Below are 25,544 nucleotides of genomic sequence, written 5' to 3' on the forward strand. Positions count from 1 at the left end.
CAAGGCACCAGTGGGATCCTGAGCCCTGTCGGTGGCCCGGGGGTGAAAGAAAGACCACACTGATGCCAATATTGTTCTTCTATTTCTTTATACGGTGTGAGTGAATGTGTGAGTGTGAGAGTGATTGAATGTGTGAGTGTGAGAGTGAGTGAGTGAGTGAGTGACTGTGTGTGTGTGTGTGTGTGTGTGTGTGTGTGTGTGTGTGTGTGTGTGTGTGTGTGTGTGTGTGTGTGTGTGTGAGAGTTTGTGTGTTTGTGAGAGAGAGTGAGTGAGGTATGAGATGTATGAATTTAACTCTCAGTTCTGACTGGGTATTTGACACACTGACCAGGTGAGCAGTTGTTTTTCCTTGTTTAAAAAAAGAGCCAGATTGTATACATGATAGCTAGTACTAGAGTCTGCTGTTAGTATTACCATCATTGCAGTCTACAATAATACAGAATTATTCTACAAGGTCTCACGTCAAATATACAAGTGCAGATTTTATTTTATAATTTAATATATATTTTCCACCCAGCAGAACAGATGATGAGTATTTTGTCACTGTCCAAAACCCTACCAGAAAAATGTCAAGCAAACGACACAGATGCATTTGTAGACCAGTTTCTCTTGATGGTCGCCAGAGGTCGCCAAATGCTCAATCGTGAAATGACTGCGGGATTCCACCTCATATCAAAGAACCAATTTAGGCCCTCAGCGCAAGCTTGTTATCATGAATATGCAAAATCTTACAAAGCCACTAAAAAGCCTTTTCCGTTTTCTTTTTGAAATCCGCCCTTACAAGCTTCATGCGCTGCATGCCCGTTTTCGTTTCATTGTGTGTTTGTACACATTCTCCGGTGGAAACACTCGCGCGACACGCCTGCGCGCTCTGCGGTTCCCGAGGACAGTACATTGGTTGGCAGCGTTTTTAGACGCTTTTCTTTTCCCTTTCATTTTGTGGTGGATTAAAATGGAACCAGAGAAACGCCCAGAAGGGGGTGGGTTTGAAGAAGCAGAATCAAGGGTTACAGGTGTACTGGGAGACGAGGCGCTGATGGCAATTAACTCCCCTGCACACGTGAGCCGGACGTTTGTCGGTCATTTACGCAGGTTCAGCAAAGCCGAACGGAGCGACGCGAGTGCGAAACTCGGAGATGAGAGCTAAGCTGGAACACTGTGTGATCTCCTAGAGGGCAAGGAAGAAGTACCAGTACCGTCCGCAAGCCTGACCCATTGGAGCCAGCACCAAGGCCCCGTTTGTAAGCAAGACGATGATGTTGTAGCCAGAAGAACACTGAGTGGTTCAAACTGGTCCCATTGCTCACAGGTGAAGCAGAAGCAGTGTACATGTCAGTGGATAATGATTATTACTAAAACACACTTTAAAGAAGTATGAGATTAATTGCCATTGTTTATACAGAACAGTCATTCCGGAGGGTGAAGGCATTAAGGGATGTTTTGTTAGCCTGAGAATCTGTTTTTGTGAATGCATTAAGCAAGGGGAGTGTGATGTTTAAAGACCTGACTGAAATCCTGGTTCCTTAACAGTAATGTAGCATATTAAACCCTGAAGTTCGTACTGGGCTTGAGGAGAGCCCACCGAGAACAGCAGAGCCAGTGGAGTCACAGTGAAGTGGTCCTAAGACTGTGATGTCAGAATTGAGGAGGCCCTAAGACTGTGATGTCAGAATTGAGGAGGTCCTAAGACTGTGATGTCAACGTTAGGTGCTCTTAAGGTCATGATGTCAGCATGAGGTGAACATCAAGGCCCAGGTAAGTCTGCTGGGGCTTTGGTAGGGGGTAGCCCAAGGTTGGGTCAAAGTTTAAATTTGGGCTCAAACTGAAGTCTAAACTCTAATTTCCGATACAGTGAAGGGGTGAAAGGCCAAGGTCGAGTACTGTTTCATAAATGAGGTCAGGAGAGCATTATAAAACCTACTTGTTCTTTGTGAAGGTCATAAATGTTAATCACTGTGTTGGCAGATTCTTAAAGGGTGTAAAGTGGAAGCTCTGAGACTTTGGTGCATAAATAACTCATATGAGTGCTCATCACATGACCATTGAAGGGATTGAGTGGTTATATCTTCGGTGTGGAAGGGAGGTTTTAGATCCAACAGTTAATGTCTGCACTGAAGTTGTTTTTTTTTTTAACTGTTTTTTTGTTTTTGTTTTTTGTTTTGTTTTAATTGTGGGTTTGGCTGATTATTAGCCTAAACCAGTTCTGTTTGGTTAAGACTGTCCATCTGTATTTGAACTTCTGAAACAAATCCAGCTTTGTTTTATGGTCACAGGGGTGCAGACAAAGTTGCAGGAAAGGACTCGTTGAGGAAAGGACACACTGAGGGACTCTGTGCCATTTTAGGGGTTGAATTGAGTCAAAACCCTGCAAAGTATAAAAAAAAGCAATAAATGTCAGGATCAGCTCAAGGGTAATAAAATGGCTAAGATCAAAGAATCAGATGATGAGAATACTGAACTACTGGTCACTGACGGGGAGAATACTGAACTACTGGATAGTGATGGGGAGAATACTGAACTACAGGGAGGTATCCAGTAACTAGGTCACATGCTAGAGCAACGATCCTGCTTTAAAGCTCCACTAAGGGAAACTGGCAGCGATCAAGGGAGAAGTGCAGCTTCAAATGAAAGGAAGTGAGAAACTTGTGCTCCAAAATGGGAGGTGATATTGACAGGAAGGGAAGGTGTTGGGTTGGTGGTTCCTCTGTGCCTGAGGGAGCAGATAGTGGAGTTTTGGGCCCAGTATACCACAGGCAGGTCAACTGGGTCATATGAAAACTGAACAGAATTGCAAATAGGTTTTATTGGCCAGTATTATACACGGTCACATTACAGTACTGTAAATTATGGCCAAAATGTCCAAACACAGGCGATAGAGTGGCAAGGGCTCCCTGCCAGTAATTGGCGAACCTTTCTGGAGGGCAGCTGTGGATATAGTGGGCTCATTAGAGGAGTGAACGCAGGGTAACGCAGCTATTTTGGTCATCTCAGATCGTCATGAGGTTTTCGTGTGAAGCATATTATAACCTAATAAAACAGTTATGGTTGTGTTCTTTTCAAGAGTAGGATTTTGTCCAGAAATTGAGGGAACAAATCTGTCTATGACCCTTTGTCAGGTTTAGAATCTGTTGGGGATTAAGAAGATTTGGTAGAATGTTTTAACCGCATCTCGAAGGAGTTGCTGAAGATGATTGTGATGGAATCAAGAAAGGGACAAAAAGCTTCCGTGTTTACCAGTTTGCTTTTTGAGAAGCTCCTGATCCCAGCGCGGGCATTGCGCCTCGTGAGCTGCTGTACGGCTGGACAGTAAGAGGACGACTGGATGTGCTGAGAGTCCTGCGAGAAGGAACTCGCACCTGTGCCCATATGAAGCTCAGCTCCTGGCTGTAGTTACAGGAAAGCTAAGCTAATGGAGTGTAGCCTCATGTTGTGCTTCTGGCATTTGGTAATGTTTATGCTTATGTAAACAAGGTAAGATGTTTACCTTACTTGACCTGTTGCAAATCTAGAAAGCCACATGACCCTGACAAACCATAATGCTTAGATGGAGAGATGCTATATTATTTGCTCAGAAAAATGTATGTTATATATATTGATAACAGTGGAGGCTTCTAACATATATGAGCTAGTTAACAAAGATGTACATGCACACATGGATCATATAACTCGTATACTGACATACAGTTCGTATATATTGACATACAAGTCATATAATTACTGTTACTGACATCAGAACTCGTGCACCGTACTTCAGAAAATGGCAATAGCACAGAGTCCTAATGTGATTGAATCGTAAATAACGAGGATGTTTTCTCTGCAGCAAGGCAGCTGAGGAGATTCTGGGACAGCGAGCTGATGTTTGTATTTTGACCTTTAAGGGGACACACGGCTTGTATTTTCTGATATGTAGGGGGCAGCACTGGCTTACACGTAGCCACCCCATACTGAGGGTAAGACTACAAGAGGAGACATGTTCTCATTTTTAATGTACATCATAAACATACAGAGCTTTGTGACACAGATTATAATCTAATTATTATAACACAGTTATCTGCTCCATCATTTAGTTAACGTGAATGGGTTACAAACTGTTGAAACCTTAAAAATCCTGTTGGATTTGGATCAGATTTGTCAGGGTCAAAGGTTATTACTCAGGTGGGCATTTCTGGTAGTACACTCTGTACAGGCACTGGGCTCCTGGATTCCTCCGCACAGTCTCACGGACCTTTAGCACAGACTCTTCACGTGAGTTCACTAATGCCCTTTTTAAAATCTTCAGTGGGTGCGTTTACCTAATCATCTTCACAGTCTGCCATCCAGTGGGTAGTATGTAAAGGAAACAAAAATATTTACCAAAACCGCTCCACTGCTCACACGACTAAAGGTGAACAGACTGTCCGTGTAGTGCATACGCAGGCCAAGTCGATTTTACACAAGGACCACTTGTTAAACTGGTGAAATCTCTCGACTAAATCCATCAGGAAATTCACTCACGAGTGAAGGAGAAGTGAGTCATTTCATTGCAGACCGTATAGGGGGCTGAAGCCTGCCTCTGCGGCTTTTTCATCAGACGGTCTGAGGCGGGAATGTGTTCAAACAGGCTGGACCTGGAGCAGGGCTACTGCACATTAGTGGGAAGTGACCTACTTTCTGTAGTTGTATCTGTCTGATTAGTCCCAGCTGAGTGTGAGTGTGTGAGCACTCGTCCTTGTGAGCTGGTCCACTGGTATGGTTTCTTGTGACTCATTCATCATGCTCATCATTCACATTGGGTGAAGGAGGGGGGTGAACGGCCTACATTAGCCGTGCTTGTGTACAGGCGCGTTTCCAGAATAGCCACGCCCTTTGAGGACCATTCCTATGGCGATTTTTAAGGACTGAGCTCCATGATGGGTTCGCCATAACAGAGAGGGCTTGTCTCCTTCAAGCCCGGCTGAACTTGCACTCCAGCACCTCCCGCCCGGGTGGAGGAGTCCTTCATCACGTCTAATAAGCACAGGAATGTAATTGATGTTCTCAGTGTTACCGTGGCTACCAGGGGATAAACATGCTTGAGGAATCTGGTTATCCAGTTTGGAGACAGAGCGCGCGTGCATGCACGCACACACACACACACACACACACACACACACACACACACACACAAACACAGGCCAGCGTAGTACATGCATGCACACACACACACACACACACACACACACCGGCCAGCACAGGGCGCACATGCGCATACACACAGGCCAGCACAGCACAGCACAAATGCAGACCAGTGTTCCTTCAATCAGCACTGTGCATAGCTGCATTATACATCCACTGTGTGAAACTCTTACCACACACACTCCCACACATCCATCTTTCTCTTTCTTTATCTCCTTCTCACACACACACACACACACACACACACACACACACACACACACACACACACACACACACACACACTGTTCTCTCCTTTTCCCCTTTTCTCTTGTTGCCTCATGCATACCCACACACGCACTCGTCTTTTCTTTCTTAGCTCACACACACATTCTCTCCTTTTTCACTCTTTTCTCACACACACACACACACACCGAGCTCTCACCCATAGTAACCTGCGTCTTTCTGGTCACGCTTCCTCTCCCAACTGTGCAGAGATTTCAGAACATGGCTTGAGGGTTTGGGCTTTTTGTGTCATGGCAGTTGTAGTGTGAGCACACGTGGACATAACCAGAAGCTTCCATATTCAGTGGCGCACGCACGGTGCTGCGGTCAGCAGGCGGAACAAGCTTTCGCGGCTAAACTCCAAACCCCACGCGCGTCTGTCGGCTCTACTGGGTCTCCATCACGTCCCTCCCTTACAGAGCGATTTTACCAAAAGGGTAATGAGTAAAATATCCATATATACATTGTACATTGTGTATATAAACATTGTTAATATATTTTTGTATATATATAGGATATATATTTCTCTATGCACCCCTGTTTTTCTTTTTCCTCAGTTTGGACAGAGCACTCGCCACCATTTCACTGCGAGTTATACTGTGTATGACTATGTATGTGACGAACTGAGCTTGAACTAAAACTCAGTTCATAATGTCAAAGGAATGTTCTTATGTCAACATCTAGTTAATGGACCTCTTCATTTGTAAAAGGTTAAATGACATTTTTTGTGCATTTAAGTATTTTTGCTCTTAAATGCCCAAACACACTTCTGTCAAAACTCTGCACACATTTTGTAATCACTAGTTTATTGTTAGCAAAATGAAAACTCTCTGGAATGGGAACTCTTTGCAAAAGCCGTCCACTGTGCAGTTCACGTTGAACACAGAGAAACTGGGAACACAATCATCAAAAGAAGTACACTGTTCACTTTATGTGGACTAGAGAAAATTAATATCAATTTACTTTTGCATTTTTTTGTGTTTACAAAATACCAAAAAATACCAAAAATACAAATGTTCTGATGGGATATGTGGACCTCCTGCTTGTGCCAGAATGACTCTGTTGAGTTGGGGTTATGGGCTCATCTATACTAGTGTGTACTCTTGTTCTTGGACAAATAACACTGTTAGTGTTTTGCTGTAAAGAGACCCCGCCTCCAGCTCCGGGGCCGTCATGGTCTGTCAAGGGCTCCTTTTCTGAGGAGTCTAAGAATTTGCTGACAAGTCATGCTGGGTATGTATTATGATGACATTGCCGTATTACCTGACGTGTTACACAGGGAGGGTATCGGTAGCCCAGAAGCTCCCGTGTCTGCACCCGCTTGGTTTCCCAAAGTCCGATTTGGAGAGGCCATTGTAAGCCCGGCCCAGTGGAGCTGCACTCCCTGACCTGCATCTCTCATGCTCAAACGTGATTTATGAGGCCTTTTTCTGTTTCCTCCGGTTCACGCCAAGCTGCCCTGCCCAGAAGCTCATTGGCTAAATCCAGGCCAGCCGCCCCGCTCACAAGCTCACTGGCTAAATCCAGGCCGGCCGCCCCGCTCACAAGCTCACTGGCTAAATCCAGGCCGGCCGCCCCGCTCACAAGCTCACTGGCTAAATCCAGGCCGGCCGCCCCGCTCACAAGCTCACTGGCTAAATCCAGGCCGGCCGCCCCGCTCACAAGCTCACTGGCTAAATCCAGGCCGGCCGCCCCGCTCACAAGCTCACTGGCTAAATCCAGGCCGGCCGCCCCGCCCCGCTCACAAGCTCACTGGCTAAATCCAGGCCGGCCGCCCCGCTCACAAGCTCACTGGCTAAATCCAGGCCGGCCGCCCCGCTCACAAACTCACTGGCTAAATCCAGGCCAGCCACCCAGGTCAGAAGCTCACTGGCTAAATCCAGGCCGGCCGCCCCGCTCAGAAGCTCACTGGCTAAATCCAGGCCGGCCGCCCCGCTCAGAAGCTCACTGGCTAAATCCAGGCCGGCCGCCCCGCTCAGAAGCTCACTGGCTAAATCCAGGCCGGCCGCCCCGCTCAGAAGCTCACTGGCTAAATCCAGGCCGGCCGCCCCGCTCAGAAGCTCACTGGCTAAATCCAGGCCGGCTGCCCCGCTCAGAAGCTCACTGGCTAAATCCAGGCCGGCCACCCAGGTCAGAAACTCACTGGCTAAATCCAGGCCGGCCGCCCCGCTCAGAAGCTCACTGGCTAAATCCAGGCCGGCCGCCCCGCTCAGAAGCTCACTGGCTAAATCCAGGCCAGCCACCCTGCTCAGGAGCTCATTGGCTAGATCAATGTATAGTTAGTTCATATTATTCTGTAGACTTTCCATTTACTGAACAGGAAAACCTCCATAAATTCACTGTTCTCTCCAGTTCAAATACTGTGTCTGTATTAAACTGCCTGTGGGAAATTCCATTTTGAGTTAATGTTCTCATTACATAGTTCTAATGAAGTATAAAGACATTATTTTTCACTGTTTGTCCTGTTGAGGTGAAAGTCATGTCACTGATTTTCAGTTTTATGTACTTTATGTAAAAAATTGTGCTTAGAGGTTTGAGCGTTATATGAAAGTGTTCTACAAAATGTGTCTAAGGAGTCCAGTACAATGTAGTAGGTTGAGCCAGTGGCACAGGTTCAAGACACCGCATGGCAGTGTTCAGTAACGAGCAGGGAGAAACTCTACAGGCTTCTGTAAAGTGGCACAGATCAGGTGAACGCTTTGAGCTGGCTGTGCTGCTCATGCCAAGCTCGGCAGCATGTTGTGGTGACACGTGCAGCCTGAAATTCATTCAGGCTCGTCCACATGGGTGCGGTGGCCGACCCACACAGGAGCCCAGGGATGCTAGGATGTCTCGTGTTTTGGCTCTGAATAACAGCAATGCCACGACATCTCACTTGTTTGCTCTGAATAACCTTGACCAATGCAGTGACATTGTGGGTTATTTTGTAAATCAATCCATAACATTCCTATGACTCATTTTAGATGATGTATACATTTTTAAAAAGTCTTCCCAGTACGCTACTGGAGTTTAGCTAATATCTGAGGGTGCTCAGAATGAAAGGCAGCGGAGGCTGCTAGCAGCAATAAATGCTTGGTTACTGCTAACATTACTGCTAAAGTTATTGCTACTGTTAACGTTACTGCTAACATTACTGCTAATGTTATTGCTACTGTTAACGTTACTGCTAACATTACTGCTAAAGTTATTACTACTGTTAACGTTACTGCTAACATTACTGCTAAAGTTATTACTACTGTTAACGTTACTGCTAACATTACTGCTAAAGTTATTGCTACTTTTAACGTTACTGCTAACATTACTGCTAAAGTTATTACTACTGTTAACGTTACTGCTAACATTACTGCTAATGTTATTGCTACTGTTAACGTTACTGCTAACATTACTGCTAATGTTATTGCTACTGTTAACGTTACTGCTAACATTACTGCTAATGTTATTGCTACTGTTAACGTTACTGCTAACATTACTGCTAATGTTATTGCTACTGTTAACGTTACTGCTAACATTACTGCTAATGTTATTGCTACTGTTAACGTTACTGCTAACATTACTGCTAATGTTATTGCTACTGTTAACGTTACTGCTAACATTACTGCTAATGTTATTGCTACTGTTAACGTTACTGCTAACATTACTGCTAATGTTATTGCTACTGTTAACGTTACTGCTAACATTACTGCTAATGTTATTGCTACTGTTAACGTTACTGCTAACATTACTGCTAAAGTTATTGCTACTGTTAACGTTACTGCTAACATTACTGCTAAAGTTATTACTACTGTTAACGTTACTGCTAACATTACTGCTAAAGTTATTACTACTGTTAACGTTACTGCTAACATTACTGCTAAAGTTATTACTACTGTTAACGTTACTGCTAACATTACTGCTAAAGTTATTACTACTGTTAACGTTACTGCTAACATTACTGCTAATGTTATTACTACTGTTAACGTTACTGCTAACATTACTGCTAATGTTATTGCTACTCTTATTTCTGCTGTTACTGGTTCTTCTTGTGCCTGGCAGTTATCTCGACAGACGCTGCCCAGGATGTAAACATCAGCTGTAGAGCAGGGAAATCTTTGCGTTACGTTCTACATGAGAAACGGAGTGAAGTTCCCCGTCCTGTTTCTTATTGCTGTTGGTGTCATGTGTGATTCACAAATGGCATCATGTTTAACATGGACGCTGCGTAGTGATCAAGCAATGTGACGTGTTTTGTAAAGAATGTTTAAGGGGTTGGTAATGAGTAATAAATATAGTCAAATTTAGAGTGTGTCTGTGCCAGTGTGGAATAACAATATTTAAGTAACAGAGAATCCGTATTTACCCAAAACTGTGAGATCAGGGTTACTACATCTTCACCAGGACGATGGCCAGTGTCAAAGCTGAGGATCAGAATGAATAAGGAATACCTGACTGTTTTAGTGACTGCTTATTATGGCAGATCTTGTCACTTTATAATAACATTTCCCAGAATAATAAATTGATGTCTTTGCATCTAGGATTTGTAATGTGTGTTGGCAGAATTAGAATGATGCTTTCTCACAAATACCCTTTAACAGCTGGGATCATCGAACACCTTTCCAGAGTGTTAAATCGGGTCAGTCTCTTTCCTGTGTTTAGTTTTGTGTTTTGTATGTTTCTGCTCTTCTGTAATGGCAGGCTCTGTTTCTCCTGCTCTTTTCCTTAGAAGCAGGTCCAGTCACCAGCTGCTTAGATTTAGTCCTCTCTCTCTCTCTCTCTCTCTCTCTCTCTCTCTCTCTCCCCCTCCCTCTCTCTCCACGTACCATCTTGAACACACACTGTTGGATTAACAAACTGGCAGAGTAGGAACTGGCCTATGGGCCCTGTGTCTTCTAGGGACCCTGTGCATTAGGAGGTCATTTGTGAGGGGGCCCCTGAGATTGTGACCGCCTAAGGGTCTCTACAGGGTTTAGTCTGCTACAGAGGACACATGGGTCCTTTTTTTTTTAATACTCCATTAATAACCTGCTATTACACAAACCTTAGTCCTGATTTACACTTAACTCATCTAAGGAGATGAGTGGCCATCCTGCCCTGCCAAAATGTATACTCTGATAGTAGTGTTGGGTTTACCAGCTGTCTCTGCTTCATTTATTCAAAAGCAATAGTTTTTAGTCAATTAAAAGAAAATGTATTATTAATGACAGAATCGGGGATGGCACGATAAATGTGGCATAACTGATGTTTTGTGAAACAAAACTAATTTTTTAATCAAAAGACATAGAACACGGTTGTGCTACAAATATATTTGAAACTGCAGAGCTGCTTGTGTTGTTCCACACTGACAGGCTTGACAAACGCGACCATAAAATGTATCATGAACTTCTTCCTTTGAGTCCCAACACTAATTTCTTTTCAGTGAACATGTGCCTGACTTGATTTCATAAAGAGAATGTGAACGTGAGGCGCTGCACTGAATCGAACACCCAGTCTGCGTTCTTGCCCCCAGCGCATTTCAAAGCGAAGATAAGCCCTCCGTAACCCCAACTTAGTTATAGGGGTGAGGCTGTGAGCTTTGAGGGTGTGGGCTGACCCAGATGCGCCTGTGCACCATGTTGAGGGAACATAATGACATGTAAATGCATACAAATCCGAACCAAATACTTTCAAAGGCATGTGGGCGGAGCATCACAGGCAGATGGACACGCCCAGTGTTGTGTTTGCGTAATGTGGGGAGTCAGATCAGTCACGCAGTTGTGCGATCATGAAAGGTGTGTTTTCATCCTGCCCTGTCCGGATCAGACTTGCACCACTTAAATCCGCAATGAAACGGAAGTAGAGCCCTGGACCAGCAGAAGAGAAACGACGAGAGAAGGGAATTTAATGGCCGAAGTGAAAAGTTGAAAATGTGAATAAAAACGACATTTTAAACTAATTTTAAAGGTGGAGAGGCACACTGGACAGTAATGTTAAAGGCAAAATAACTAAAATCTATTTGAACTTTTTAGAGTAGGATGTGTTTCAGGGGAACAACTAGTAAATTTACACAATGTTTTTTTGTTATTTACTTTGACGGAACAGCATGTACCTAGAGATATATAACACAATTTTTTTTTTAAAGTGTACTCTTCACAATGAATTTAAAAGCCTCCATAAATAACCATTGCCCAGAGAGCCAGAGGAAAAACCAGCAGAAGACAGTAAACATTTGTCAAATCTTCTAGTTTATTGTTGGACTGATGCCAGGGAGGGACAGAGACCAGGGAAAGCAGAGGAGGTGGAGGAAGCAGGGTGGAGCGTGAGCTACGTCGACCTAAAGTGCTGGGGTCCCTCTTCTCCCCAAGAAACCACTCTCAGTGGACCTGGGTCAAATCACACATGACCTTCAGAAGAGACCAGACACGGCCCACGGATCTGGGACCGGATCTGGGACTCCGCCCGAGTTAAACGCCGTGTAATGGGGACGTTCTTTAGGACACAGGGACGATGATGAGGGGGAGGTCGAAGTTAATTAAAAGGTTCCTGTAACCCATTTCTGCTAGCTAGGGATACTTTTCTGAGTAGACAACTTAGACTTTGTGATTTGCTCTAGATAAGAGCACCTGCTATCTGCTGTGAGTCTAAATACCAGCCTCTCTGCACTTTTGTGTGTGTGTTGATGGTCTTCATCGTTTGGTGCGATAAAACACTCATTTAATTACTCATTTCATGCTACACAGCAGCAGTGTGTAATGAAAGGAACGAGTTAACAAGAATGTCACTTCCTTTAATATTCCATGCAGAATTTTGCAAATCATTTTGTCGTTTTTCTCGTTTTTCTCTTTCTTCTGCGGTTGTCCCGTGTGGGTTCGTGGGCTACTTTAACGCATTAGCTAAACCCCCACAAGCTCTTGATGTGCACAGGAACACAGCAGCTTCTCCTGAAGGATGGTTTGACCCATGTCTCAAACTGGGGCTCTCACAGCATGTCCCCCTGGAAACTACAGTATAGATACACAACTGAGAAACATAGCCCTTAGTTCTGGAGTAGATGGAGAAAGACATCATTACCATGGCATACAGGAGACAAGACTGTACTTGCAATAACTTTTTTGTTTGTGTTGTATTTTTCAGTGGTGAAAGTATATGTATCCATTTCTTTTTGTGTAGGTATTTTGGCTTGTGCAACACATTTTCTCTCTTCGAGCTTCCGCGTTAGAACACAGTGAGGAAGGATGAACGCATAAAAGCACAAACAAACGGTGTGTTGCCCTAACACACAGTTACATGTTAATCTTTTGCATTTTGGACAGCTTTGTAAAACTGAAGATGAACAAAATCTAAAACCTCTCTACCCAAATTCATATGAAAGTGGTGCATGCAGACGGATGATCTTAACGTAGTGATGTTTGTGGCGTGCGGGACTCGGGCGGGACACCGCCGCCTGGTGCAGTATGATCGGACTGTATTTAAATGTCCCCTGTAAAAACACAAAACTATAGTGGGATGGTGCAGGGAGAGAGCTGTGCAGCACACAACAACTGCTGGGAACATTCAGGATGGCTGCGCTATGACATGACAATTATGCAGGATCACCTGTAACTTGTCGATAGGAACAGATTTAGAACTATGGATTGAGGATGTTTGCATTACATGTGTCCACTGTCCTGGGGACCATGAAGTAAACTGGTTTAAACCAGGTTAACCAATTAATCTTTAAATTTGAATAGGTGGAATATTACCCTACCATTTAAGTGAGGAGTGTTTCAACAGAACACTTTTAAAGGACCTACATAAGGGAACTAAAAGTAATCTTTTCAGGTTTTTCAGAGAATTACCTTCTTTAAGCTCTTCTCAAACGTTTACACAAGACAAGCCTGAGTAGGGGTGTTTTGTCTAAGTGCATATGTACCAGAACACAGAAAGGTGAGTTCTGTTTGAGACTGCAGACTGTTAACATTGTTGGGAGTTTCACCAAATCCTGTTACTTCACTGAGACATCGTGTGATTTCACAGCTCAGCTCATGGGTTCTAGCATTTGTCATATTAGGAATCTACTTCTTGAAATGGATTTATTGGTTTTTCTTTTGTTTTTTATTCTTACTATTAAAAATGCCTGTTTAATGAAATGTTAGTTTTATGCATATTGCTTATTACAAATGTTTGTTGCGTGAATCGATTCATTCAAAGCCAGTAGGAAGGCAAAGTTGCAGTGCTTGTCACTTACATGCCTCTGTTTATCTGTCTCTAATAAAAGGTGAGGGGGGGTCACAGTGCATTTCTCAAAGCACACGTGTTGAACAAACAGTGATCTCAGCATGATGGGAAACTGAGACACGTGGCGTTTTGTTTAGGCATAAAGTGAAGCTGAAGCAGCTATCCCTAGATGTAGCAGATGTAGTGTCCAGTGAATAAGGTGTTTGCAGAAACTTCATTCAGTGTTGTTCTTTGTGAGCTGCACTTGGAATTATAAAGCCATCATTATATTGTGTGTGTGTGTGTGTGTGTGTGTGTGTGTGAGAGAGGAGCTAGAATTCTAAATCCATCATTGTGTGTCATTGGAATACAGCTCTAGCAGATTATATAAAGCTGGCTTTAGCAAAATAATAATAATATACAGTATATATGTTACATGAGGAAACTTTCAAAGAGGGTTCATTTAAGTCCAAAGTCCATCACAGTCCAATAAATTTCATAGATGTGTTTTTGTTTTAGCATTTTAAAAAATACGTTGATTTTAAGTTGAGTATTTTATTTATATCTACATGTTATTGCTATTTATTCCCCTGGGAAATTAGATATGCATCTTAGTACTTTAGGGTTTTTCTGCCTGACAGAATCTGCTTCTGTAAAATCAATAGAAGATGAATGTGTAGTTAATATAAAGGACTTAAATAACATAAATGTGGGGGATCATCTGAGCATCCTCACTGCTGGGGTTACTGGCAAACACAAAGCATCTAAACATAATCTGACCACAGTGTGTCTGTCATGGTGATCTTGGAAAGAAACCTCCAACAAATAACAAACCTGGAACATTAAAAACCAAACCAACCAAAAAATTGTGAAGAGGATGGACAGGAAGATGACACGTTCACAAGATTCCGCCTGGAAATCCACGTTAAAGTCCACCTGCTTTGCTGCAGCCTGATAGTCACGGGAGTTCTGTGGTCTTACTGTTTCAGACGCTGCACCCTTCGTATCATCATCATCATCTCTCTCGGACCGCGCATCGCATGGCTGTCGTACGTGATTAACGGTGTGTGTGTGTTTAGCGTCGGTTCCTCCACAGTCCATTTGTCTGCAAGCAAACCTACTTCCGCTTTCCACATCGTGGTGTTAAGGGACTGAATCAAGATGGCAGAAGCCCCGTCTGTAGCTAGGTGCCCCTGCCTGCGTCGTGAGCACCTGGGAAGCTTTCATCAATGGTGACCACCAGCTCCGTCTGCATTAGACTGCCCGGACACTTAGAGGGGTTATGGGTAATGTAGTTTGTTTCCATGGTAGGGGGCAGCTCCCTCATCTCGTTGGCACTGCCAGTGATGCAGCTGACATCACTTTTGCTTCTGCGGTTCGCAGAACGTGGCCCAAACACCCATTCTGATGAGAAAAAAAATACACATGACAGGTTATAACATGCAACAGCAGGTCCAGTATGGGAATCGTTCAGAGTTTACAGTTTGTCGTGCCCTTGGTCTGCTTTGTTGTTGTGAGGATGTATTAAAATACTAGACCAGCAAGCAACCATGTGTGATTTTCAAATCATTTTGTTCTCATCATAAGATAATTTAAATATCTTTAGTTCTATTAGGCGCTCAGGGCAACTTTTCTAACCTCTTATAACACAGCATCTTGTAACACGGCGGTTATATTGTCTTGTCTTGTAACACGGCGGTTATGTTCTACTGTTTCTGTTACTTGGCTCTTAATATCTGCTGAATTATTAAACCCATCTGGACTAAATCCCATCCCTACATCTGGCTGACCCGCCTGCTCCAGCTGAAGCGTTCCATTGCTTGCAGAAGTTTTCTTCCTTTTCAAACTGGAAAATGACTTCAACACTCCAATTTCATGTAATCACTCCAATTTCCTGCCATCTCATTACCTTTCAGTTTGAAAAAAACAGTGCCAAGCACAATAAACCACACTTCCCAGACCCACTGCATAGATGCTGAAACTGGTGAAATTTGTTTAAACTATTTGTTACAGTAGAAATGAGGGTAGTTGAGGTGGAGGGTGTGTGGTTTAGGTGGAGGAGGAGAGGGGAGGGTGCGTGGTTTAGGTGGAGGGGGAGGGTGCGTGGTTCAGGTGGAGGGGCAGGTGCGTGGTTCAGGTGGAGGAGGGAGGGTGCGTGGTTTAGTTGGAGGGGGGAGGGTGTGTGGTTTAGGTGGAGGGGCGGGTGCGTGGTTTAGGTGGAGGGGGGAGGGTGCGTGGTTTAGGTGGAGGGGAGGGTGCGTGGTTCAGGTGGAGGGGGGAGGGTGCGTGGTTCAGGTGGAGGGGGGAGGGTGCGTGGTTTAGGTGGAGGGGAGGGTGCGTGGCTTAGGTGGAGGGTGCGTGGTTTAGGTGGAGGGTGTGTGGTTTAGGTGGAGGGGAGGGTGCGTGGTTCAGGTGGAGGGGGGAGGGTGCGTGGTTTAGGTGGAGGGGGGAGGGTGCGTGGCTTAGGTGGAGGGGAGGGTGCGTGGTTTAGGTGGAGGGGGGAGGGTGCGTGGTTTAGGTGGAGGGGATGGTGCGTGGTTTAGGTGGAGGGGGGAGGGTGTGTGGTTTAGGTGGAGGGGCGGGTGCGTGGTTTAGGTGGAGGGGGGAGGGTGCGTGGTTTAGGTGGAGGGGAGGGTGCGTGGTTCAGGTGGAGGGGGGAGGGTGCGTGGTTTAGGTGGAGGGGTGGGTGCGTGGCTTAGGTGGAGGGGAGGGTGCGTGGCTTAGGTGGAGGGGAGGGTGCATGGTTCAGGTGGAGGGGGGAGGGTGCGTGGTTTAGGTGGAGAGGCGGGTGCGTGGTTCAGGTGGAGGGGGGAGGGTGCGTGGTTTAGGTGGAGGGTGTGTGGTTTAGGTGGAGGGGTGGGTGCGTGGTTTAGGTGGAGGGGGGAGGGTGCGTGGTTTAGGTGGAGGGTGTGTGGTTTAGGTGGAGGGGTGGGTGCGTGGTTTAGGTGGAGGGGGGAGGGTGCGTGGTTCAGGTGGAGGGGGGAGGGTGCGTGGTTTAGGTGGAGAGGCGGGTGCGTGGTTCAGGTGGAGGGGGGAGGGTGCGTGGTTTAGGTGGAGGGTGTGTGGTTTAGGTGGAGGGGTGGGTGCGTGGTTTAGGTGGAGGGGGGAGGGTGCGTGGTTTAGGTGGAGGGGGGAGGGTGCGTGGTTTAGGTGGAGGGGAGGGTGCGTGGTTCAGGTGGAGGGGGGAGGGTGCGTGGTTCAGGTGGAGGGGGGAGGGTGTGTGGTTTAGGTGGAGGGGCGGGTGCGTGGTTCAGGTGGAGGGGGGAGGGTGCGTGGTTCAGGTGGAGGGGGGAGGGTGCGTGGTTTAGGTGGAGGGTGTGTGGTTTAGGTGGAGGGGATGGTGCGTGGTTTAGGTGGAGGGGGGCGGGTGCGTGGTTTAGGTGGAGGGGAGGGTGCGTGGTTTAGGTGGAGGGGAGGGTGCGTGGTTTAGGTGGAGGGGGGAGGGTGCGTGGCTTAGGTGGAGGTGGAGAGTGCGTGGTTTAGGTGGAGGGGGGAGGGTGCGTGGCTTAGGTGGAGGGGAGGGTGCGTGGTTTAGGTGGAGGGGGAGGGGGTTTGGTTATCCAACAGCTTCCAGTTCTCAGAATCAGTAGCTTGTCTGCTGTCAGTGCCTGGGAGTACAGAGGGAATAGCACTTAGAGCACTGGCTACATTCCTATTAGAGGGAAGGACTTGGAGAAAAGGTACACTAAAAAAATCAGAAGTCTGAGCAATGACGATTGTTTCTTCACTTTACACTTCAAATTAAGTCAACACTGTACATGTTAATGAAATATAATAACATATAAAGTGATGCACTAAATCAGTGAGCACACAGCTGCACATGAAGGTCTGAGCTGAGACTTAAATCCATCCAGATTTCTAGCTCAAACTTCCATCCTTAAGTAGGACTGCTGAAAGATCACAGCTGCCTGAAGTTTCTCAGCAAGTTTCTGCCCTCGTGGAGCAGGATGACGGCACGTTCTGTATGCGGCGGGAATGTCGTGGAGGGGGACGGCCTTAGTGGACAACGCTGTATAACTGGACTCCCGCTTGGAGAGATTTCTGATTCAAACTTTAATTGAGTTCAGTGACATCTTAGACTTTTAATCACCTACGTGTCCAAAGTGATTAATCTTTACGAACCTAATATAAAAGTTTAAGATGTTTTAATTTTAAGAAACACTTTTATGGCATGATTTTTTTTTTTTTTTTTTTTAACCCTAATTTTGACATAGCAGGCACTGGCAATTATTACGATTTGGTCAAATTAATCATTAATTTTAAAGTAAGTGTAATTATTCTTTTTAATGAAGTGTTTTAATTTTCACAGCTATATGGGAATGTTGACTTGTCTAAATGTTGTCGCTCGGGCTTCGTCCTTAGCCCAGCGGAGTTTTCCCAAACAGCCCTTCCACATGCATGCTTGCTGCTCACATGATGAGCTGTGCCAGGAAAATGTGCAGTCTGCAGAACACAGAGGCGCTCTGGTCTTCAGAGGGTGAATACTGGCTTCTTATTATCACACACACACACACACACACACACACACACTCTGCTGTAATGAGACAGAGACAGTATGAGTCGTCATAGGTGGCGGTCTTTGGAACAGAGGTGTTGCACGTGATGGAAGGTTGTCAAACAAATACGTTTGGTGGCAGAAGCTTTGTGCTGACTCTCTCGTGTTTTGAGCCGAATCAAAACGGCGCCGCCATTGATTCCAGCCTCGGTCTGAGAGGGAGGGGACACTCGAGCTTCTGGTGGTCTCCTGCCGCTGAAACGGGCCTGGAGCTTGTCTTCCTTCCTGAGCCGAGTCAGGTGTCTAGTGCTGAGGCCATGCAGGAGTTCTCTGCGAGAAAACGCCGCAGCCTGTTTGCATTCTGCAGGGTGGACGTCCAGCACAGGGCACCTTCTGAGGACCTCCGGAGGCCGACATTTGATAACTAACCCTGCACGCGTTAAAATGGATGTTTTATGGAGTTTATAGTTATTATTCAAATCACTCACCACGTATCAGTCAAGCACTTCCTGTTCCTCCAGCAAACCTGTTCTTTGTGCCTGTCCAAGCACACTGGGGGTTTATTTGAAAATCGCGAGTTTGGGGGCGGTGAGGGTGATGGAGGTTCTTTTGGTGCTAAAAGCAGCTGCAGGCGTAGTAGCCTGGCTTGGCATGGAAACCTCTCAGAGCAGCCAATCAAGACATGCTCACACGGGTCACCCTGGAGAAAGGCATCTGATTAATGGATCCATGCAAAATGCTGGAGATGAGGCCCGCCTACATGTAAATGTATGCTAATGACATTTTGTAGCTTCTGCCTTGATTGGTGGAGAATGAAAGTGAGCCAGGTACAGTTATGCTGTTTGCTTTCTGAGTGCATTCCTTAAATCCAATATAATCCACTCATAATCAAATTGGCCACATCGTTATATTGCACAGCACAAACCTCATGCAATTCTGCACAGTGTCCACCACCTCTTACAGGTATGTTTATAGGTGTGTCATTTGTTGACATGCACAATTTTTTCGATCAGCAAATACCCTGTTTCTCTAGGGGCTAGATAGGACATACCCCTACCAGTCATGCAGTTCCTATTGTAGTAGCGTCATGGTAGCATCATGGTAACATCGTGGTTATGGTGTGGTAGCATTGTGGTAGTGTTGTGGTAACGTCATGGAAGTGGTGTGGTAGTCGGTGTTGTACTAGTGGTGTGGTTGTGTTTGGGTGTGGTAGTAAGTGCGGTTGTGTTGTGGTACTGGGTGTTTGTAGGGTTGTGGTTGTATTGTGGGTGTGAGCATTGTGGTAAAGGCTGTGGTAGTGGGTGAGGATGTGTTGTGAGTGAGGTTGTGTTGTAGTGGGTATGGATGTGGGTGTTAGACTTGTGTGACTGTATCAGGCACAACAGATTTGCTGGAGTTTGTGTGCGTCACTCTCACTGCTGAAGAGATATTGGTCTGCCACTCAAAATCATCCAGACAACAGGACTGTGTCTGTGTGTGTTGCAATGAAGTACCTAGAGGAACAGGTCGTGCACTTTACTTGCACAGCTGATGACGGACCTCCGTCCGAAACGTCCTGGTTCTCTGGAAACCTTCTGTACTTCAGTACAATTTTGAATCTCTCTCCATTTCTTACTACAGTACACTACAGTTAATCCTTGCAGTCCTCTTCAGAGATTATATACACACATACGTGCACATAATGTCAGAGATTATACACACACATACGTGCACATAATGTCAGAGATTATACACACACATACGTGCACATAATGTCAGAGATTATACACACACATACGTGCACATAATGTCAGAGATTATATACACACATACGTGCACATAATGTCAGAGATTATACACACACATACGTGCACATAATGTCAGAGATTATACACACACATACGTGCACATAATGTCAGAGATTATACACACACATACGTGCACATAATGTCAGAGATTATACACACACATACGTGCACATAATGTCAGAGATTATACACACACATACGTGCACATAATGTCAGAGATTATCTCAAAGAGGTAATTTATGTTACAGTTACTTCAAACTATCCAGTATTTGTCTTTGGCTCTTATGAGGCAAAAAAGGACAATTCCATATTTTAAAGAGGATGATTCCATATTTTAAGGAGGATGATTCCATATTTTAAGGAGGATGAGTCCATATTTTAAGGAGGATGATTACATATTTTAAAGAGGATGAGTCCATATTTTAAGGACAATGAACACCCCTCCAATCCCATCACTACATTCCCTCTTTGAGAAACTGCCAAACAATTCAAGAACACTAGAAGAGAGGAAGGGGTGAGGTTGAGGGTGGTGTAGCTCATGTGTCCATCTTTATTCAGCTCTAGGGAGGAAATCTCTACGGTATTGCTGAGTGCACTTCAGTATGTGTTTGTGCGCGTGTGTGTGTTGGTTGGTTGTTGTGCATTTTCACACTCTGTCCTGAGTATGTGGGGTAACCTACACAGCTAGGTAAAAAGGTTTTTACTCTATATACATCTAAAGTTACACCTAACAAATGCGTTTCTTTTTGGTTTCCTCACATTAGTTACCTTTATGGTAAGGTTTAGAAAATCTTATTACATAAAGATAAAGAATTTTATAAGTGTATATATATAATATATACACAGACACTACCTGTAACATATGCATGACCTCAAACGTCTGTGTGCTAAGATGGGTGTAAATTTTCTTTAATTGAATGTCAGACCACTTGGGAAAAAAACCCTTAAAATGGGTGGAGATTGTTTAAATTAATAATCTTTAACTGGCATGAAACCAACCTGGTTGTTCTTTTGGATTTTTGTTCTGTTCCCTTGTAAGTAAGTAATCTTGTATTTTGTGCATTTCTGTATTGCAGTGCAGTATTTAGCATTAATAATGTATTGGACCTCGTGCTTTGCTTGCCACGTTGTGAGAACGAACTAAGTGTTCGGTTTATCAGTGTAACGTGACCTATCTTATCTATTTTTAAAGAGTGTTTGAGTCAAAGGGGCGACCAGGACGAAGCAACGAAACTGAATCATTACTTTATAATTATTTAAGGAAAATGACGCATGCCTGAATATTATAAGATCAGCATAACGCACGAGAGTCGACACCGCGAGATCAGGCGCACCTAAATGACTGCAAATCCATAACGGATGTATATGCCTCCCACCCCTACCCCATTGCGCGCGCACACAGGCACGCGCACAGGAACACGGTGGGAATACCTAAATGGATTGGCGACAGATTAAATAGTCTAAACAGTTTGGAGAGTTTTCGATTTTACTTACCAACAAATTCATGCACTAGGTCTTTCACCAAGTGGCCCACTATGGCGTAAGCCACGACGACCACCACGAGCGCGACCATTACCAGGTACAGCACGGCTTTGGGGAGAGGGATGGACTCTCGCGCGGGCGTTCTGTAGTCCGTGTACACCAAGTCGTTTTCCGAGTAAGAGTACTGGAGAACGTGCTCCAGACCCGACGTGTGGTTGGAGTCCAGCGGCGGCCGGCTGGCGCTCACCCCGTCCAGGTCAGGTTCTAACGCGGTCACCACGCTAGTGGTAACGGCTTCCACTTTATCGATGCTCTGGTGAACAAATCCCGAGGACTTGTTAACGAGTGGCAAAATCTGAGACAGAAAGAAGCTCCAGTCCTTAATTGCGGTTGTGTTGCAGAAAAACATAGTGGCTTCCAGTGATAGTCTCTCACTTCTGCGTGAAGTTATCCCCTCTGCATCGCCCGCGCACGTCCATACTGTCTCACTTTCAACGTTTTGCAGGTTATCACAGATTCCAAAAAGGTCTCTGAAAATTGGTATTCCCATCAAAGTTTCAGGAGTTTCAGGTTTAATCGGAGCACGTCACAGAATACCGAATCTGGTGTTACGCCTGAGCGGACTAGATGTGACCTATTTACCCCAGTGCCAACCATATGCTTGGCGTCCTACAAACACAGAATGGAGTGTATGATTTGAAACAAAACAAATGACACGTACCTTAACTTTATCGGATGCTCCATTTCGGTTAAGTCTTAGAGCCGAATCGGTTTACACGTTCCGAAACGATGTCGCCTTTGTTCAGGCTGCAAAGAACACTCCGTCCTTTGGAATTCCGAACGCACGAGACTTTGTCTTGCCCACACGAACTCCACGTATTATGCACATCCCATAGCGAGTTAATGTCGAGGAAGTCGGATGAGTCAAACACACTGTCCATCCTCGGTCACACAACGGCCCGACGACGTTCCACCTTTTCCCTTGGACATCCACGAACACGTGCGAATTAGGCATGCAAGTTAAATGCAAAGTGTGGAGGTCCGTTTTCACACTGCGCTCCGATCTCCCGACAGCACAAGCTCACCTTCACGTCTGCCCAGATCCAAGGGAAGTAGACAATCTGTGTTTGGTTCTCGCGTCCTCTTCTCGAGGGAGTACCGCTCGAGGTAAGGACGTCGCGCCGCATCAATACAGCTGCATTTTGCACTAACGGCGCGCGCTGTCCAGCGCTGAAAGGTGTGAGGGATCATTGCAAACCAATCTGGAATTTAGGCTGCTCTCGCGGAGAGCTGTAACCTCAAGGTATACCTCGAGGAACGACAAACCGCTAAATTTTGCCCCCACAGTAAATTCAAAATAATATTTGAAAAATATAATAGCCCCTGTACATTTAAATGTTTTCTTTTGCTTAAGGCCCATATAAATATTATGAATGAAATACATTTTTTACAAATATATAATTTGGTTAAGGACACATTGAAAACAGCAGGATCATCAAGAACCAGTTTCATTTATTGTCTTAATCAGGGTTGTCAAAAACTGGCATTGTCGCAGAGGATATATTAACAGTGGCCCACTACTTTGGACCTGAGATAGTCTGCTGACTCCAGTTGATCGTCACTGAGTCGGCGGCAGGCAGACGAGAGTCACGTGCAAGGACGTTGTCCCTGATCACGTCTCAAGATATCCAGCGTGGGGTATAGATATGCCTCCAGAAGATAGACATCCTACCAATACACAGCTGTGTGATGCTTGACTCCATGAGCCCTCACAGACTGTGCGTTTGTGCGTGCGTGCGTGTGTGTGAGAGAGAGAGAGATGGAGAGAGAGAGAGATGGAGAGAGGTGTGTACATTGTCCACTAGAGTAGTGTGTTGTGACCAGGTCCCTTAAACTCTCTAGAAAACATTGGCTGACTCTGCTTTGCCTTCTAGGGAAACACACACGACATACGAGTAGGTGATTGGCTGGTTTATCAACCTCTGAGTCACTGGATTGTGATAATTAACTTAACCCACAGTATCAGTTGACCTTCAAATCAAATCATTTCCACTCACTCATTTATTCTCCCTGTCAGAAGATGTTTCTCTCATCTACAGAACTAGAAAAGTCCTGCCTGACAACTTGACATTCGTGTGCTTGCTTTCTGGAGAGAAAGCTGAGTGGAATTCTTGAGTTTGGACCCAAGCGGAGCAGTTGGGTGATAACACTGCAGAGGACCTGTAAGTGCTCACATGTTCGCACAGACTATGCTCTCACCGTTTCTACCCACAAACGTATTTGAGCATGAGGAACACAGACTGTCTAAATGCTCTAGAATAATCACATTTGGCAGGATACTTGATGAGTACTCGATTGAGCAAAAAGCGAGATCTTGTTACATAGCTAAGACAGTGATGCTGGACCAGTGAGGCTGTTTCCTCAAATCCTGTGTCCTACCGAGACTGAGTCACATTTGGGGTCCCTTTTCCTCCCTCAGACCAAGGTCACAGAGACAGGTCTTGTCAATTCTTTGCTGATATTTAGCACACCTCTGTGACTCAGAATGTCTACACCCCCCTCCCCCCCATCTCTGTCACACAGTTGGGGAACTGAACTCAATTAAGATCACATCAGCACTTTCAAAGAGAGACACCAGAGCAAAGGATTGGAGTCGACGACCCCACACAGAATCCTGGTTCTGTCCTGAATTGCTCCGGTGCTAGGTTAATAACTCTACACACACACACACACACACATACATACACACACACACACACACACACACACACACACACACACACACACACACACACACACACACACACACACACACACACACACACACACACAAAACATGGATATCTTTCTACTTATACTGTGGTTATGCAGAAAGACTCACATGGTTCCACTGTGTACAGAAGGGCTCTTGTACATCTGGACATTCTAGTGTGTTCTGAACATCACACACTGGAGAGTGTGCCATTATGACACACATTTATGATGTCACAATGGCATTCAGTTAAGTCTGATCTACCCACTGATCTATAATGAAGATCTGGTTGTGGCTGCCGCCATGTCGGGATGCGCAATAATGAGGAAGCTTGCACTGCATTCACACTCTATTGAGGACTGATATGTTTAGGGTGGCAACCGTTTTGTAGCATTGTCCAAATTCTCAGTGGACAACTCACATTCAGTGGTGATTGAATAATATGTATAGCTGCACAGAAACATCTATCAATCTGTCTATGTGAATTGTAGTGAAGTACACAAGGTTAGCAGGGTTCACACTACCTGTTAAATATGCACTACATTTGATCTTCTTTGGGTTCATACAGACCATTTTGTGTGTGTGTGTGTGTGTGTTTGTGTGTGTGTGTGTGTGTGTTTTGAAAGCTAGGTCTGGGTCTTTGTTGCTAGTGCCTTATAGCGTTGTAACCATCAATCCGCTGTTTTTAGCTAACTTTCGTTAGCATACTTCGCTTAACGGCTAATTACACCATGCTCAACATATCCAAATGATAATCTGACAGCTCATCTCCAGGTTCCTCGTCCGATTCATCTGATGTAAGTTACTTGGTCACTTCAAGTCAAACTTCAAGTTAAACCTTTTCCAGCTTGTGGCGCCTGGAGCGAGGCATGCTGGGTAAACCAACCAACAAACACAAACCGCGTCACTTCCGTTGAATAGAAAACGCGTGTGCCTCGCTTTGGAAAATCGAGCATGACGAGTGAACCCGCGTGAGGTTCAGAGACGCACATGAGTTCCAACCCGTGTGTCACCGCCACACAGCTGAGAAAGTGCTGTCTCGAGACCATTTACTCCGCGCTCGTTTTCGAGGCTTAGATTTTTGTATCCCGCCAACCTCTCTTACAGAGGAGAAAAGCATCCCTCACCAACGCATATCTGCACCCGCAAACAAATTACCATGTTGAGCTTAATCTCAAAGCATGACATCATTTGTGATATCATTTGCTAAAATTACATTTCTGGAGATATTTCGTTCCTGGTACACACACAATTAAAACAGTACCATTTCATCACCACAGGGCATTTTGTGATATTTTGAGAATTTGTGAGATGCAGTAAAATGCAACAGTCCCAGTTACATATATGAAAGCAATTGAAATAAATATACGATCTGTGGTATTGCAGTCTTTCAAGAACCCAAAGCTCCTGTTGTCTTGGAAGCATGTTTCTAAAGCAATCCTGTTACCTGAGGGCTTTTAAC

The 25,544-nt window shown here is 45.1% G+C and overlaps 1 protein-coding gene across 2 annotated transcripts; it reads right to left on the reverse strand.

Moving 5' to 3' along the window:
• Nucleotides 1-11,594: 11,594 nt before the first annotated feature.
• LOC113567982 (uncharacterized) lies at nt 11,595-22,537 on the reverse strand. Of its 2 annotated transcripts, none has more exons than XR_014118968.1 (2): nt 22,052-22,537; nt 11,595-14,970 (listed from the first exon to the last, which is right to left on the reverse strand). XR_014118968.1 is itself a non-coding variant. In XM_026996143.3 (2 exons), exons 1-2 carry the CDS (start codon nt 21,878-21,880, stop codon nt 14,750-14,752), a joined length of 759 nt encoding a protein of 252 aa, XP_026851944.2. In that variant the 5' UTR covers nt 21,881-22,044; the 3' UTR covers nt 11,595-14,749. The 2 variants fall into 2 exon arrangements, 1 of the variants encoding a protein (XP_026851944.2); XM_026996143.3 differs by lacking the exon at nt 22,052-22,537 and adding an exon at nt 21,343-22,044.
• Between the last annotated feature and the right edge of the window lie 3,007 nt (nt 22,538-25,544).

Source organism: Electrophorus electricus, chromosome 21, assembly GCF_041902795.1.
Source record: "Electrophorus electricus isolate QZ-2024a chromosome 21, ASM4190279v1, whole genome shotgun sequence".
NCBI classification, from domain to species: domain Eukaryota; kingdom Metazoa; phylum Chordata; class Actinopteri; order Gymnotiformes; family Gymnotidae; genus Electrophorus; species Electrophorus electricus.